The 16,727-nt window shown below is 35.0% G+C and overlaps 1 protein-coding gene across 2 annotated transcripts in view; it reads left to right on the forward strand.

Annotated features, from left to right (window-relative positions):
* The first annotated feature begins 3,616 nt into the window (after positions 1–3,616).
* Positions 3,617–16,727, forward strand: part of LOC105828281 (insulin gene enhancer protein ISL-1) — a 50,783-nt gene continuing 37,672 nt past the window's right edge. The window contains exon 1 of one of the 2 annotated variants that reach the window (XM_036284433.1): positions 3,617–5,165. In XM_036284433.1, the coding sequence (XP_036140326.1) occupies positions 5,051–5,165 (115 nt within the window). In that variant the 5' untranslated portion in view covers positions 3,617–5,050. The remainder of the gene's footprint in view (positions 5,166–16,727) is intronic. The other variant, XM_028190704.2, reaches the window with a different exon arrangement.

Here is a 16,727-nt window from a genome sequence, read left to right on the forward strand (position 1 = left end):
CAAATATTTGTATTCTTCACTTGAGAGTAATTATAAAATACTTCTCTCGTCATTATTCGCCTTTTGTTATCATTACCTCGCTTATTTTTGTTTCTTCTTTTGTTTCATAGCAAATTCAATTGGCTGCATTAATACGCACATGATACACATTAAAGCTGACATATACAAATCTCAAAATAAAAATGTGTTTAATATAAATATATGAACAGGTTAAACAAACAAAATTCTCAATATATATACATATAGTCTATTATAAAAATAAAAACTTTCAAAATAATACGTTAACATGATTTATATGTATTGTACTACACTAGTGGGATTCCTTAGAATTGATATGCCGTTTAAAATATCACTCTATATATATTACTTAATTAATAATCTAAACTGTTTAAATGAAATTGTGTTCGATGGTCGTTCGAACATTTTGGATTCTTTAAATTAAAAATTATTTTTTCGTTTACATAATAAAATAATTAATAAAGATTCTTTTTAACAGTAATGCAGCGTTTAAGGAAAACAATAAGAAAAAAAGGTTTGAAATAAAATGAGCAAACAAAAAAAATATACACTCTTTCTCCAAAATAAACATTATTTTCAATCCTCTTTTAACCGCATTTCAACTTTTTTTTAAATTCCTGAAGATAAAATCTATCTTGAAAGATTGCTGTTTTCAGTCAATAGAGGCTATTCACCAAAATCATTGATCTCAGCAAACATAACTTGAACAGCTGTAAATTATAAGCTAAACAATATAGAATAATGCTCTAAAACATAATGCTAAAGATAAGCAATTTCACTACAACAAAATACCACGTATAGATCATGTTTATATGTTATTTCCAAAGTTCCGTTATTTTTTAACAAATCACATATTTTATTGTCTCAAGTGAAAGAATTGAAGACCAGTGGACGAAATAATAACAATAAGCCAAGACTTGAAATGGAATACTATCACAATACGGGATTACAGGCTCAGTGCTAAAAGTCGATATTGATTTTGTATATTGCGACGGTATTAAATAATAATAAAATTTTAATAATATAAATGTAATAATACTATACAAAAGATTGGTACTAATTTTCTATATTACAGCATTAACAAATATTGATTCTTAATATTATATTAATATTAATAATACTCTTTCAAAAATCGATATTGACTTCAAATATTGCAACTAGTTATCTAGTATAGAGGCTCTCGGTGCTCGCTCTAACACGAGAGAGAAAAAGCTTTAGGAGATTGCATCAATTATAATGCATTGCATAGTATTCTTCTTATGGGAGAGAGTTTAACCGAGTTCCTCTAACGGTATCCTATATTGTTTCGCATTGAAGATAATTTCAGTATAGACACAATATTGAAAATGTACTGGCAGTACACTGGATCAATACTGATGCTCAACATATTTCTTCGTCAATTTTAGTAGCGGACATGGTATCAAAAATCTACTGCACTGAGAAAAATTTCGAGAAAATAATCGTAAATATTCGTTTGTTACTTTTCGAAAGGATCGGACAGTTTTCTTAATGGTATATTGATTCAGTATTATTATTCAATACCATATATTGAGCTAACACCATAATATTGTTATTTTTATGTTAATAGTAATCCGATGTAGAGTCGTACTGAATAGTAGACAGTACTGAAATATAAAATCCATTTTTCAGTACAAAATCGGTACTTTACTAGTACATTCAATATTGGTTTTATTTAATTTATTTACTTTTCGTTTTATTTTATTTGTTTCATTTTTTTATATGTAAGAGAGTAATTGTAATTTGGAGTACTATAAAATATGTATTTTAATATTCAAGACATTTCACTTTTACACTTAGATTAGATTAGTGTACAACAGCTTTAATATGTGTCAGTGAAATTTAATCGGATTCGTTATTGAGTTCCTAATTGTCCCGTCACTTTTTAAATCGAAATTGAAGGACTTCCGGGATCGAAATTAATGGAAGAAAAGCAATCCGAAAAAAATCTCTACCGTTTACCTATTCTAAATTTTTTGATGTCGGTTAACCTTTAAAGTTATTAGTTAAATGTAAGGTTTAAATTAAAAGGTTACAGTGCACTCTTTCTCATCCGATGGAATCCGAACCTTTTCGCTGCGCAATGTTTCTAGCCTCTGTCGGATATTGCGCAGAAATCGACCTAATCGATACCTCGTGCGGCGGTAGGAAGAGTCCCACCGTTCTCTCACTAGAGACATGTTCGAAGAGTCCTCGAGTATTCCTTTAAAGCGACGGTTTACTCAGAAAGGAAAACGATGAAGCAAAGGGAAACAGCTCGAGAACTGGAACGTTATCCTGATTTAACGTAATAGAGGGAACGAGGAATATATCGGGATATCCGTCAATTTTGAAAAATTGCGTGTATACATATACATATATGGTGGACGCCATTAGAGATAACTCTATCCGTAACTACAATGAACATGTCTCTTCGATCGACTGAACACAATGTGATGTCAAATATTCGGTATCAACTAACCGATTCAGTGTGCTAATGCACAGAAAACGTTTTGTTATTACTCTAATAGCACAAATCTTTTAAAGACATCTTTAAAACATCCTATGAATATTGTCCTATCTATATAATAATTCTAGTCGCACTGTATATGTTCTATCACGAATTTAACTCTACGAACAAAAAAGTATTAAAAAAATGTGACTGGTAATGATCGGGTGAGTCTCAGATATGACAGATATTTGAATCGAGGCAGATATATCGGCACAGTGAAATCGTGAGAGTCGAGAAACGACTAAGAAAGAAAAGAGTAACACCGAGAGAAGATACCGCGAGCTGCAGTCAAGCGGACACGGACGGTAGCGTGCTACGGACACGACTTAGATACCGGCCTTTGGTTACCGTTCACCGGGCAACATCATGACAGTGAGGAGATTAACGAAAGACAGAGTTATAGTTGAGAGAGAGAGAGAGAGAGAGAGAGAGAGAGAGAGAGAATGATGAAGAGGAGCAGGGGAAAGAGGTAGAGAAACGGTGGAAAATATGTCGGCAGAGACGAGAGCGGGCGAATACGACAATACATATATTGGCGACAAGGTGCAGAGAGAGAAAGAAAAGAGAGACAAGATAAAGGAACAACGAAGGGTAACTGAAGGTGTACAAAGGAGGGTAGCAGAAAAAAGGAAGACGCAGGAGCGACATGGAGGAGAGGCAAAGGAAGAGGGAGGGAGGAAGAAAGGGAGAGAGAAAGGAAGAGGAGAAAGAGAGAATATGGTATCGGTAGGAGGAGAGTTGGGGTGGTGATAGGCGACTACGGCAGAGGAGAAGGATGTGTAGAGCCACAGAGGATAGGCAGGAGAGAGCATAGGCACACGCGCGAATCGATTAGGTGCGCGTCGGCCATTTTGTTGCCGGTTCGCCGGGTGGCCGTGGAGGCGTGGATTCCGGACGGCGTCGACTCCGTCGCGAGGACGAATCGTTCGTTGTCGCGCGCCGCTCTCTCGCATTCGATAGGAACGCCCGAAGGTGGTAGGGAAAGTATAGAGATCCGCCGCGAAGCTCAAACAAAAGTGGGAGGCCGCGGAATCGTGGTGGGAATGAGCAAGACCGCGGAGGAGCAAGAGAGCGATAGAGCGAATAGTGGGGATCCAGCAGTGGGATCCGGTTAGGTTGGGTTGGATCCTCGAGCAGACTATAGCGAGACGCCTAACTGGTAGTCAGTGGCTCTCGGGGCCCCGTGTCGTCAGTCTCGTCGGGGTAGTTTCGTGTAACCGTATCGTCTCTCTTCTCCTTTCTTTCTCTCTCTCTCTCTCTCTCTCTCCCTATCTCTCTCCCTCCCTCCCTCCTCTTGTCTATCTTTCTCTCGATGTCTGCCCTTTCTTTCTCTCTTTTCATCTGTTCTCCTTCCGTCCCACCGCCCTGTCACTCCCTCCTTCCTCTTCCGTGGTCTCTACCTTTCTCAGGACATCTTGTCCAGCTTCTGTTACAATGATTGTTTCTTTCACTTGCCCTTACCATTATCTATTATTGTTCAATTTATCTTTTCAAAGACTTTTATAATGGAATATTCATCATTACGTCGTTGTTTATCCCGCGCCGATGAGTGACGAGTACGTAATCACGTTGTGATTCCGTTAAAGGACTACAAGCTGCCGATCTCGGAGCTGATCGCTTCGATAAAAACAACGAAACGAGCAATCGACCGCAGAGATTAGGAATATTGTTGAAGTTTTGCGTCATCATCGATCGTGTCGTGTATTTGACAACTACGAGAAATTTTTCACTAATCGCAAGATAAGTTCCGCGATATTCACCGAGTGTATACCGTAGTAATGAAAATAGCGTAATAGTGCGGTGATTCGACGGAGATGTCGAGAAGGAATTAGAGCGGAAAAATCGAACGGAAAAGTCGCGAACCTGATGAAAAAGAGAGGAGTCAGTTGAAAGTGCTGGGTGAACTGGGAAAACTCTAGAAGAAAGAAGAAGCGAGGTACATGGAAATATTGAAAAAGGCAGGTCCTAAGTGAATTTCCAACGAAACGGTAGAGTGTGAAAGTGTTGATCGGACTGCTCAGGCTAGCGACAAGCCGGAATAACAGATATACCTGAGCGCCAATTGCATCTGATGAGAATTTAACTCCACATATCTTCAGGATTCGTCAAAGTTTGTCAACGAATATTTCAAGTACTCATTATTTCGACGAAACAATAATAAAATAAATCCCGATACAAGTACATCGATATCGTGCTGTTCGCTGCTAAACAGCTTTATGTGGGAATATGAAAATACGTGTAATTCTTCGTTTTTTAACCGCGTAAGAATTGCATTTTAATAATTACTCGAAACACGGAAAAGCACAGCAGGAAAAGCGACTTTACCTCACGTGTTGGAGGCAATTCGAGTCCCGGTAAGCCTCGGTAACGCCTCGCGAAAGTAGCTGACGCGCCGGGCGGGAGTTTCGCAAATTCAAACAATACGGCCGGTGGTCGGCGAACGAAGGCTTCAAGATTGCTCGAAAACCGTCGCGCGAGGTGCGCAGGAGTGGCAGAGCTGCGGAAATAGGGGCTGCCGGCGTGATGCAGCGGGTGGGCGCAGCCGGGGGGCCCGGGCCCATCGGCTTTCAGGGCCCTCCGAGATCGCTGAAAATTTCACCAATCAATATACAGGACGAACCGACCGATCCCACGCAAAGTGAGTATTCAAGTCTTTTCCTTCTCACATGTCCGTAAGGATTTGAGATATTAATACGTGCCTTTTTTGAAGATAAACTTAACTTTTTGTTAATTTTTTTTTCGTTTTAATATTGGAATACGCAATTAATTTATGAACCTCAACAATTATTTTGTCTGCTTTTTATTTCACAGAGTTGAGCAATCTGACTTTCGAGAGGTTTATACATAGAGAAATTTTTCTCTAAAACCTTGTGTCCACAATTCGAGAACTTGGTTCAAGTTGGATACCAAATATAAATGTTACTAGAAAATTATTAACATCTATAGTAATTTTCTAGTAGCTTATTTCCATCTAACTTGGATCACGTTCTCGGATCGTCAACACAAGACTTTAGAATTTATACCCTCCAAATCATAGTAATCATAAGACAATATGGATCTTGAAGAATTTTATATCAAAATCTCAGTAAAATTGAATCAAATTATTTTATAATATAATCAATATATAATATAATATGAATATCGCGATGATTACCATGATTTAAAGGGTAAATTCTAAGAGAAAATTCTCTCTGTGTATAATGAAACTAAAATATGTGGAAAAAGTTTTGTTGACGCATAGGAATCAATCGCTGTTTCATATTGCTTATGAGTAAATTAAGTAAATTAAAATAAAGATATCAAATCTGTGCGAAGATAGACACCGCTAAGAAATGTGTACACAATTACACACGTTATTTCATGTAGGCTTGAATTTGAAAAAATTGAATATGCTGACCACAAGATGTAACATTTTTCGTTCATCATTCACTCATTTGCGAAATTCGTGTCCATATGTAATAAATCGTTATGATTCTCGTCTAGACAGAGTGAATAAATCTTGTCGTGAGTGTCTTGATTGATCCTATATTGCAGATAATTTTGTTTGATCGAAAGCAATATTGTTTTTCTCTTTTTTTTTTACGGTAATAGTTTTTCTCCATCAATTGACAATGATTTGCATGGCTCGCTACATTATCGTTGTTAAAACGTTTAAAAAAACCGATACTCGACAATTAACTTAACGTGTTACGTGCACATCGCGATAATTAGATGATCAAATAATCATCCCTCGTATTCATTATTTTACCGCGTCATTATTTTTTCATGCTGGATCAGTGTAAATCAAAGGACAAATATATTTAATATGTGTAATATGATTTGTCCATCGATGTATACATGTATATAATTATTTGTACACACAATTATGCAAATTATTATTTATAAACATAAACTCTAACTATATATTCTAAATATTTTTAAGTTTTGTTTAAATGATCATGAATTCGAAAATCATCAACAAAACGCATTGAAATTAATCAATTTTCGCTCGAATAAATTTTTGTTTCGAAGTTTTGTTTGAAACGATTTATTGTTTTAACTTTAATTGTTGTGTGACATGAAGCGTTATATACTCGCTTGTGTTCTCTCCTTTCAAATCATTTTTTTAACCTTCAGTTGTCACAATTTTAGAATTTAACGTTGTTGCCACAACGACATATCCGATCAGTTTTCATTTGTTTATATCTCCGAGTCAAATAAATCAATTTTGAACAATTTTTTTAAATTGTAAGTGCAAAATGTAAAAAAAATGAATACCTTAGTTAGGACATTGTAAATGTATAGCTTTTAGAGATATTTATAAAAATATGTAAAACATTTTTTGAAAAAATTAACTTTTAAAAAATTACTCGCGTATGCCATATTGTGACAACTGAGAGTTAAGTTAGGTTAGGTTAAATGAACATTCGTATAATCGTCAGTATTCGAATAAAATGCAGCTTTAACTATACGTAACAATTTTTACGGTTATCTTTTGCTAAATGGTACCTCTCAGATTTGAAACTGCAGAGAGACAGCGGGAAAAATAATTCAGCAGCAACGAATTTACAGCAATGGATATACGTCCTCGAAAAGAATAGTCTCGATCGAGTGTCTCGCGTTCAATGCCAATCGTACGTACAAACGACACTAAATTATTACACCGCAGCGACACGTGGCATCGCAAATACTTCGATTCGAGATCGTGTAAATACGCGAAACGGCTCCGTTTTGCGACGCGACGTCATTACAATGCCGTTGGCATTGAAATTACTGGGAAGTCGTCGTACGCCGTGTCCAGTCGCAGCAGGTGAATAAAATCTTTTTGTCGCATGATAAGCCGGCAGTTAAAGTCCGCGTGATTTATGGGCGACAATACGCATTGCAACGCGAATCATAAAAAGATTGCGCTCAACGTCCATATATATAAAAAAAAGGGAAAAACAAAGAAAGAAAAAAATTGCCGATTCGCGGATGCTTTTTGAACAATTTACAGTTAATGAAATGCACTTGTGGTAAATAAACCTTGGAACGCCGTCCATTACCGAAGACGCGTATCGTGCGCGTTATTTTCCGATGCAATATTGATTATAAATCAAGGATAGTCGTGAGCGAGAGGGACAAGGGTGAAGCGGAACGTGAAACCTGTTAATGTACTTATGCGCGATCGACAAGATCAATTATTAATTATCTTGTTGCTCAAAAACGATCATAGGAACGCCAAAACATGTCTAAGGGAACTTTTATAATTTCCAACATTATCGACGCTATTTATCGCATTGAAATAAACTTGTCATTAATTTGACAAAAACCTTCGTCAACATGCAAGTACATGCTGGTGTTTGCTTCGAGTCGCATTTTGTGCATAACGAACGATAACATTAATTATTGTAGTATTCACTCACGCCGTTTTTTGTTTAGCAGCGAACGCAACACTTGGAAAAGCTTCATCTAATATTTGGCGATTGGTAAACGTCGTAGTAAGTTTTGGAATTAAAAATAATTCGTGATTATCGTCTACCGAATCCAAAGAAGTACCATTACACTACGAACTTTAATTATATCCAAGTTGTACTAGAAAAAAAATAGTTATAATTATAATAATTATATTGTAATTAACAATAATTTTCGGTGCCAACTGTTCATAATCTTGACCATATTGTCATAACTCGTGCTAAACACAAAACTTTACTTTAAACAAAAGACATATATGTATACTCTCTAAATCAGTAAGAAATCAATAAAATTAGTGAAAATACTGGTCTTTCAGTGATTATACACTAGTTCTGAAGAGAAAATCACTAAAAGACAGTGAATATAAATAAAATAGTAAATCAGTGATAATACACTGATTGTAACCTTAGAGAGATGACAATCGGAGGACGATCGGCTAGCATAGATATAGGGGACTGGTTCCTGAGTAACGGAAAGATTGAGAAGAAAATATGTAGAGACAGAGAGAAATATCTCGAAAGAAAGAATCAGTGCACACGTATGAAGTCGTCAGTTTTTAGAGACAATTTAATCGGGACATCACACGCAAAATGCGAAATTAGTTGCCAATCATCCGTTAATTCATTTGCTACCGTTTTAACACGCTTTTTTTGGCAGCTAAGTGACGTGCTTGCTTCTGAAGTCATCCTAGCTGTGTCCTATTTGTTTTATACGGCATTGCTTTGAGCAAGCTTCTTAATTCATTCGCAAATTCATGAAGTGATGAATACTTCTTATAAACGCTTTTTTATTCGTTAGAGATTAAAATTTTTGTCGAAGTGCTTAAATGATCGCTTGTGGCCGCTGGAACAAAGTTGAGATTGAGCTTTTCAAGTGAATGGCCGTTGATTTTAAGTCAAGAAAAGATCCGTATCAAATAACATATAGTAAATGAATTAGCGGACAATTAATAAATATATTGCGCACGTATCCACCAAATTTTCTTTGAAACCTTGATGACTGTAAAACGCTGGATGACTTTAGCAGCAGTGTCAACAAATTTCGTCGGTAGCGAAGAAATTAACGGCCGACTGATGAATCGTTCAGCCGTATACGTCCTCTACTAATTCTTTCCAAAACGCTGATGACTTCACGGTGCTTACTAACAGTATGTTAATGGTTTTATGTTACTGACTTTATCAGTCACTTTATCAGTCAGAAATTCTAGAAGAACAAGAATCTCATGATAAAAGAAGTAACAAATAAGCGTTTAAAGTAGTTCCGTGTACAAAATCCTTAGGACACAAACGAATATGTCTACATTATAATACTGAGTATGCAATTAAACTCGTAATTTTTACACAAACCAATTTCTCTTTCTCGATTTCTTCAGTCAGTAATATCACAATATTAAATTAATAATCAATTTGATAATAATAATAATAATGAGATGCTCACAAAATCTACCCCTCCCCCCCCCAGTAAATATTGTGATATAGTTAATCTGGTTCATCTTATAATTGTGTTTTAAGGACCAAAAATTTTATTCACAGTTTAGTGAACTTTGAAAGGTATATGAAATCATACAAAGTAAATATCAACACGAAGATCCAGCTATGACTGACTGTGAATGAGGCATTTTTATATTAGATATGTTTCCACATGTTTGGTCTATATTTTCTTATTTAAAAATAAAGCTATTAATCATAATTATTTTAAACATAAAGATAAAGATAAAATTGCCTGTTTGATCTGTAGCGAATCTTAGTATAATTGAATAATAATTTTTTTGCTGTAAATGTAAGATTTCTATCTCATATAAATCGCGCGTCAACACTTTTGTCAGTCTTGAAACATAGTTACTAACTAGATATCGATGTGCTCAAAACCGTCTCTAAAATCTCTTCTCTTTCCTGAAAAAACTTTAAATAATTTATTGCTAAAAATATGCCAAGATAATTATCCTTTTTTCAATGTATATTCTTTATACATACTTTATTATCGAGAGATGGTAGAGTGGACGGGAAGGAAGAGAGAGAGAGAGAGAGAGAGAGAGAGAGAGAGAGAGAGAGAGAGAGAGAGAGAGAGAATATCATTATTTATTGATTGTTCTAATAAGTAGCGTCTTTTTAAGTGTAAAAATGTATAAATTATTTTTAGTATCGCGTGCAAAATTAGAATATTAGAAATCAAACTAATATAAAAATGATGAAAAATTGCAAAAGAAAAAGAAAAGCTTAACAAGTAAAAGGAAATATATGTGCAATAAATGTTTGCAAAATGGAGAGAAAGAAGAGAGAAAGAGAGAGAGGGGGTTTAATCCTCATTTCACTAATACATTAAATCAATTCGCGATCTTGAATATAAAATACTTATACTAGAATACTTACTACTAGATTTGCAATGGCAATGTCTGATAGTATGTTACGTAACCAGAGAACTATCTTTGTACAGTAGAATTAATGACGTCTGCCTAGCTGGCCCTCCTACTTTTTATAAATCAAAAAGAAAAATTTTTGTGCATAGTTAAACAATATAATGTAACGTTGCAATTTTCGACGGGACAGGAACAAATATTGTTGTTTACTCCAAGAGAAATGCAACGAAAATATAATAATTCGAATAACAGATTGCATCGGTTAGTTCATAAATTCTGCGCATTTGGTTTTCGAAATAAGACTTTTTATTAATACGTGATAGCCTATTACCCCTACAACCCCCCACAGAAAAAGCATTTTTCGGTCAAACGAAATAAGCGCAAAAATTTTTTCTTATCGATTTATAAAGCGCATAAATAGCGCATTATTATATCATTTATTCATTTAATTTTCATTACGTGGGAGGAGGGAGAGCTAGGCAGCTAGATAGACGTGAGTCAATGATGCCGCTCACGCAGAAGCCTTTTCCACGTGCAATACACGGCGCTCGTGTGCTCATTTATTATTAACGCAAGTTATCGCATTTTCATAATCGGATATATGGAATATTCAACGGCGCGAAACGATTCGCCGATGATTTTCTGTAATTAAATGTTACAGTGTTGCGTTTAACACGTGTTTTTAGCGCGCGCACGCGCGGGCGCGCGAGCACCGGCGTATGATCCGACAAAGTCGCAATTATCACGGGAGCAATATTAATATCAGCCGTATTTATCGCTTATAATTATTGCCGCGCTATATTATTCGCGCGAATAAGAATGGCGAGCGTGCGCGTCCGCATGCGAGCACGTTCGATGATAGGATCGCGGTCCTTAATTTATGCTCACGATTAATTCGATAATATGTTCAATGAGACGAATGAATAATTAAGTCGATGACCGCGATACAGGGCTACCGTCGCATGCTGGGAACAAAGAATAATTGAATTAACATGGAATTGCGAGCTCACGCGGTTCTAATCTCGACGCGAGTCCGATTTTCGTTGCCGCATGTCGATCAATGTGAGAAGAGATAATCTGCATTCCGTCGTCTCGACGCATAGGCATAGTTATTAATCGGAGCATTTAATAGACTCCGGCGAACAAAAGTCTGTGGTAAAGTTTAACATCCTATTATAAAAAAATATTTTGTTGTCTAGCAAGTTCCACTCATAGTTTTCGGACTTTTGCCACATAGTCGCGGCTGTAAAGAGGATAAAAAACTAAAGGTAAAGACCAATTACATTAAAGAATTAGTAAGTGCTCAGTGTATGATTTGTTCTTGCTCTTGGTTCTTCATCCCCTCCACAGCCACGTGGCAAAAGTCCGAAATCGCTAGTCTTACTTGATTCTAGAGAATTTTTCTTTGATATACGAGAAGATGTTTTAAAATCTCTAGTGGAATATCCTCTAATCATGAGACACTAAACTGAAAATTGCAAGATCTTCTTAATACTAGAAGAATCTCCTCTTGTTATAAATCTAATAATAATATTATTCATAACATTCATAATAATATTTTAAAACGAATATCTTTTATTTTCAATCTTATTGAGTGACAAAGAAATACGTTTTTAAAGAGGAATATACTTCATGTAAGATTTTTTGCTTAGAAGAAATGCTTAGAGAAATTCCTCGCTTATAAAATATTTGTTTGAGTGAATGGATTGAATTTCATAGTGATATTCGGCCACATGAGAATCAATAAGTTTAGACAATTAAATTTGGAAATTGTGCGAGAATGCTCTTTGGAGATGAGTTTGATCATTGGCGATTCGACAACTGTACTCGTGATTCCAGCGAGACTATTTGAAGCAAGACTGTTCGACGAAAGACAATTTTGCTCCGGAATTCCGTAAATTTGCTTGATTCATTTATATTTCGGCCTAATGTTCCGCGAAATATGTCTCCTCCAAGCCGATTGCATGATAGAAAATAGGCCGTTCAGTTGCTTTTGATAACAATCACTTCCGATAATGAAAACATGGGGGAGAATGAACATTTTAAAGCCTTAACTCTCCGAAGAATAAAGAATGTTTTATGTTACATTCTATTACAAATAATTTTTGTAAATTTTTCTGACTTAAGCCATACTTGCCTAACGAAACTTATAACGGGTTCGGTCGCACGATTCAATGCGGCCAACTGATTCTCAGGTTTGCGTACCAATACCTTCCAATTGTCGCTTACGATCTCTCGGGCGAGAAACGTTCCGAATTCTTCACCGAAACTGCCATTAAGTTCGCTTTGTCGTACTGCGACAACCATGCCCGCACGTCTGGGATTCGTGTATTGCTTCAACGATCCGATGGAAGATTTCCGTACGCAACAAAGCAAACGCGAGAGACTTTCTGCGATCGAATTACGCCTTCTGCTTTCCGATTGCTGTGTCCACCTGCCTCGAGCCTGATTTAAAAAATACAAGTGCTGGCGCCACTACGACACGATTTTTTTCTTGTGTTTTGTTGCCGAGGCCAATCTTACCTTACCTTGATCGTCCAGCCCTCATACAAGGTTGAATTGACCACTGCACATTTGACAAAAATGAATTAATATCAAGTCAATGATTACTGTCTCATATATAAGCAAGAATATATAAAATCTTTTTTAAAGAATTTAATAATCTTGTACAAACATAACTTGATTTTATGAAGAATTTTATATGTTCATCAAGAAAACAATTTTCATAAGTTGAGAGGAAAAAGATATCTATATAATAATAAATAACATAACATTTTCAAGAATTAAAATATTGACTAATACTATTATTATCACGTCTATTATATATTGTGCTCTTTAGACGACTATTATTGTAATATTAAAATAAAAACATAATTTTGTTGAAATTTAACTTCATCAAACTTTTAAAAAATTTTATATTCTAGCTTGTATATGAGACAAGAATTATTGATTTGATATTAATTTTCTTTGTATATTCCGTCTCTTATTTCAACCATAAAAGATACAATGTTTCTTTCTGAAGAAATCGTGTTGTGGTAAAAAATATATAATAAATGAAATATAACATATAATAAATATAAAGCATACGACATTACGTGCTCATAAAGTAGACGCAGTGTTGTATGATTGCGTTAATTAATTACTCTGCCATTTGAAAGTGCTAAGAATTGCGTTACGGCATGCAGCCTCCGCTATAAGATCGACAGGCTGTCAGAGCGAGAAGCATTCGCTCACGAAAACGTAAGAAAAATTCGCTGGCGTTACCGCGGCGACGGGAGTGTTGCATGGGAACGCAAAAACCCGTCGATCCTTCCTCTCTCTTCTGCAGCGAGATATAGTTTACGTCGGTTTTAATTAACGGCTCACATACATTTGCATGATTAGATCCTGAAACAGAGTTGTGCGGCATTCCGTATCAGCATTCCGTGCATGGAAAACGACCGCTACGTTAACGCCGGGATTCCGTCCTCGCCGACGCACATAACTCTGTTCCGCGACGTTAAATATTTAAATGTCTGTATTTCTTTTTTTCCTTCGCGCTTCCATATTCTCGGAGCACTTACAGCGGCATCTTGCCACCTCGTAATATCGTGTAAGTCATGCGGAGTATCTATCACAAAATTAGAACAAATATGCGCGATGTAATTAGGGACGTGCTACAATGCTTTTTCAAATGGAAAGAAAGGTCACGATAACGTCAAAAAGTTTAAAGTAAAACGTGACTAATCGAAAATTGACTTTCAATAATCATATTTGAGTCATTTTGACACCGCTTAAGATAATCATTTGTTTTACTTGAATAGTTTGCCTAGCAATTCTGAAACAATGAACATTCTGACTGGTAGATAAGTTCTCCAAAAATGCCTGAGATAAATGTTGTTTCCAAGATATGACTGTCTCGGAAAATATTTTATATATTTCTTTGAATATAGCGTGAGATAGATAGATAGATAGATAGATAGATAGAGAAAAAGAGAGAGAGAGAGAGAGAGAGAGAGAGAGAAAGCGTGTGTGTGTGGTTACATTTAATGAGAAGAAGATTAAAATTTCGTCGAGTGGAAAGAGCTTTAGTTACAGAAGTATATACAAGTATAATAAAATTTCGTAAATTAAAAAAAATGTTAAAATGAATATTGATTTAGTTGTAAAAAAAATAAAGCTTTATTTGAAACTTAACACATTCGTGACCGACGCAATATTATTAAGATTTCTTCGTGAATTAAATTTGATAGCCGATAACACATATAGTACTACATCTCTTGTTTATGACAGGATGTAAACGTTTATATATTGATTCGTATTTATTTTTTAAATTTTCACTCTGTAAGATCTGTGTGATAAATTATAAATTCAATACGTGATTTGTATAATAAAAAAAGATTAGTCCAATATTGAAAATTCTATTGTATTATAATAAAAAAATATTTCTTATATTATTTTCTCTTTTATTGTTTAATACAAACTCTTTTATTGTTTAATATAAACAATAATTGTTTAATACAAACATTTCATAATTTATATAGTTTTAATTCTAATATTATATTATTTAATATGAGATTTAAGATAACCTTTTTTTTTTAGATTTTTCTTTGTAATTTAATAAATGTTCTTTAGTGCCTTATTTTATTTTAATATTAATTTAATTAATTCTATATTAACGATTGTAAGTATATAAATCTTAAAATATTCAAAAACCAGTTTTGATGTTTTTGCTCCACATGACGACCACGTATATGCCGAAAAGAAAACCAGTACGTCGCTGCTGTCGACTTCGAAATAAAGATTCAGCTCTCAAATCGTATCTTGCTAATCCCGATTGTTTGCTTCGCGAACGCTCCGTGCCAACGAACGATTTATTTCGCACGCGTGAGAGGAGAGACGCGTGCGCATTAAGAAACGGGGAATCGGCTTCGGTGGAAATCATCAGCCGATTAGAGTGCAGATGTTCTCATACGGAGATTACGAGCCGTTTCCACCCTCCGCGTGGTGCCATCATACAGGGTTAGGCCCGGCAGGGGCGGCGGAAAGTGGATATAACGTCATAGGGTAGGCTTGATTGAATTATCATGAGTGTTTGCGGAACGGCGGCATGCAATTGAATTAGATGCGGGGCTTTTTCTATCAAAGCGCGTAGACATATATCAGTGTCTCGACGCAAGTTTTTGCGCCCTCCCCTCTTCCCTCTCTTTCATACTCTCTCTCTCTCTTTCTCTCTCTCTCGAAGATAAAAATACAAAAGTTACTTATATTTTCTCACCAGTCCTTCTCAAGTTGCGATGTTTGACATAATAAAATTTAAAATTGTGTTTTTGGGAGGTAAAATAAGATAAAATATACAGAGAGAATTTTCCTTTAAAATTTAAACTTAAAATCATAGTAAAATAGTAGGACAACATAAACTTCGAAGAATTTTATTATAATTTTTGTAAAATTTATTATAACATTTATTATAATTTACTGTAATTTTAATAAAATTTGATAAATTAAAAAATTTACTTTTTTTATATAAAAAAATTTGTTTATCAGAAAGTAATTAAAAAATAGAGATTATATTAGAATGTATCATAACGTTCATATAGGATTTTATTTTTTATAAAAAATATAATTATCTTTAATAAATTTTCAATATTATCTGCCTTTATTCGATATTTACTTGTCATCACTGTATTTCTTAATATTTTATATTTTCAGAGAGAGAGAGAGAGAGAGAGAGAGAGAGAGAGAGAGAGAGAGAGGAAATTGTTACAATGATGTGTTCATTTTGATGACCGTTATAAGTAGTTAAAATTGAATTAGACATACCACATCCAATGTGTTGTTCCTATGACAAAATGAATAGTATGTGCCTTCTAGGGTTAATATTTTGTATGTAGAACTATTACATTAGTGTTTATATTATATTTTTATCATAAAATTATTTAGCGTCTACGTATTAGTCAGTGAACAAATAAAAATAATTTAAGCACTTAAATATTTTTAAACTTAAAAAATTTTAATTAAATCTGTATGAAAATTATATTTTAAAAAGTATCAATTGATTTACAATTTATGTTGAAGTCTTTTTGTTTTGATACTTTTCTTAAACATTTATTAATGATTGTTCATCGGCTGGTGCAGTGATCCTATATACATTTAAATTTATGGCAAATTTAAAGAGATCAAAAATTGGTTGGCGGTAGGATAGACTGTTGCGCGAAATTATCATATATCTTGTTTGTTATCGGTGGAAATCGAAATCGACAACGGCGCGGCGTGTTGTCCCGGTTGATACCGCGATTCTCGAAGCTGTTATCCCTCGGACGGAGGGAACTGAAAGCGTACGCAATCGTTCGGTACACAAAGTTATCGGTGATCGGAGAGATTTCTTCGCGGAGCGTGTACAACGAAAAATCAGTGCGTATCCGTGGATCA

The sequence above is a fragment of the Monomorium pharaonis genome, chromosome 3, assembly GCF_013373865.1.
Source record: "Monomorium pharaonis isolate MP-MQ-018 chromosome 3, ASM1337386v2, whole genome shotgun sequence".
In the NCBI taxonomy this organism is placed as follows: Eukaryota; Metazoa; Arthropoda; class Insecta; order Hymenoptera; family Formicidae; genus Monomorium; species Monomorium pharaonis.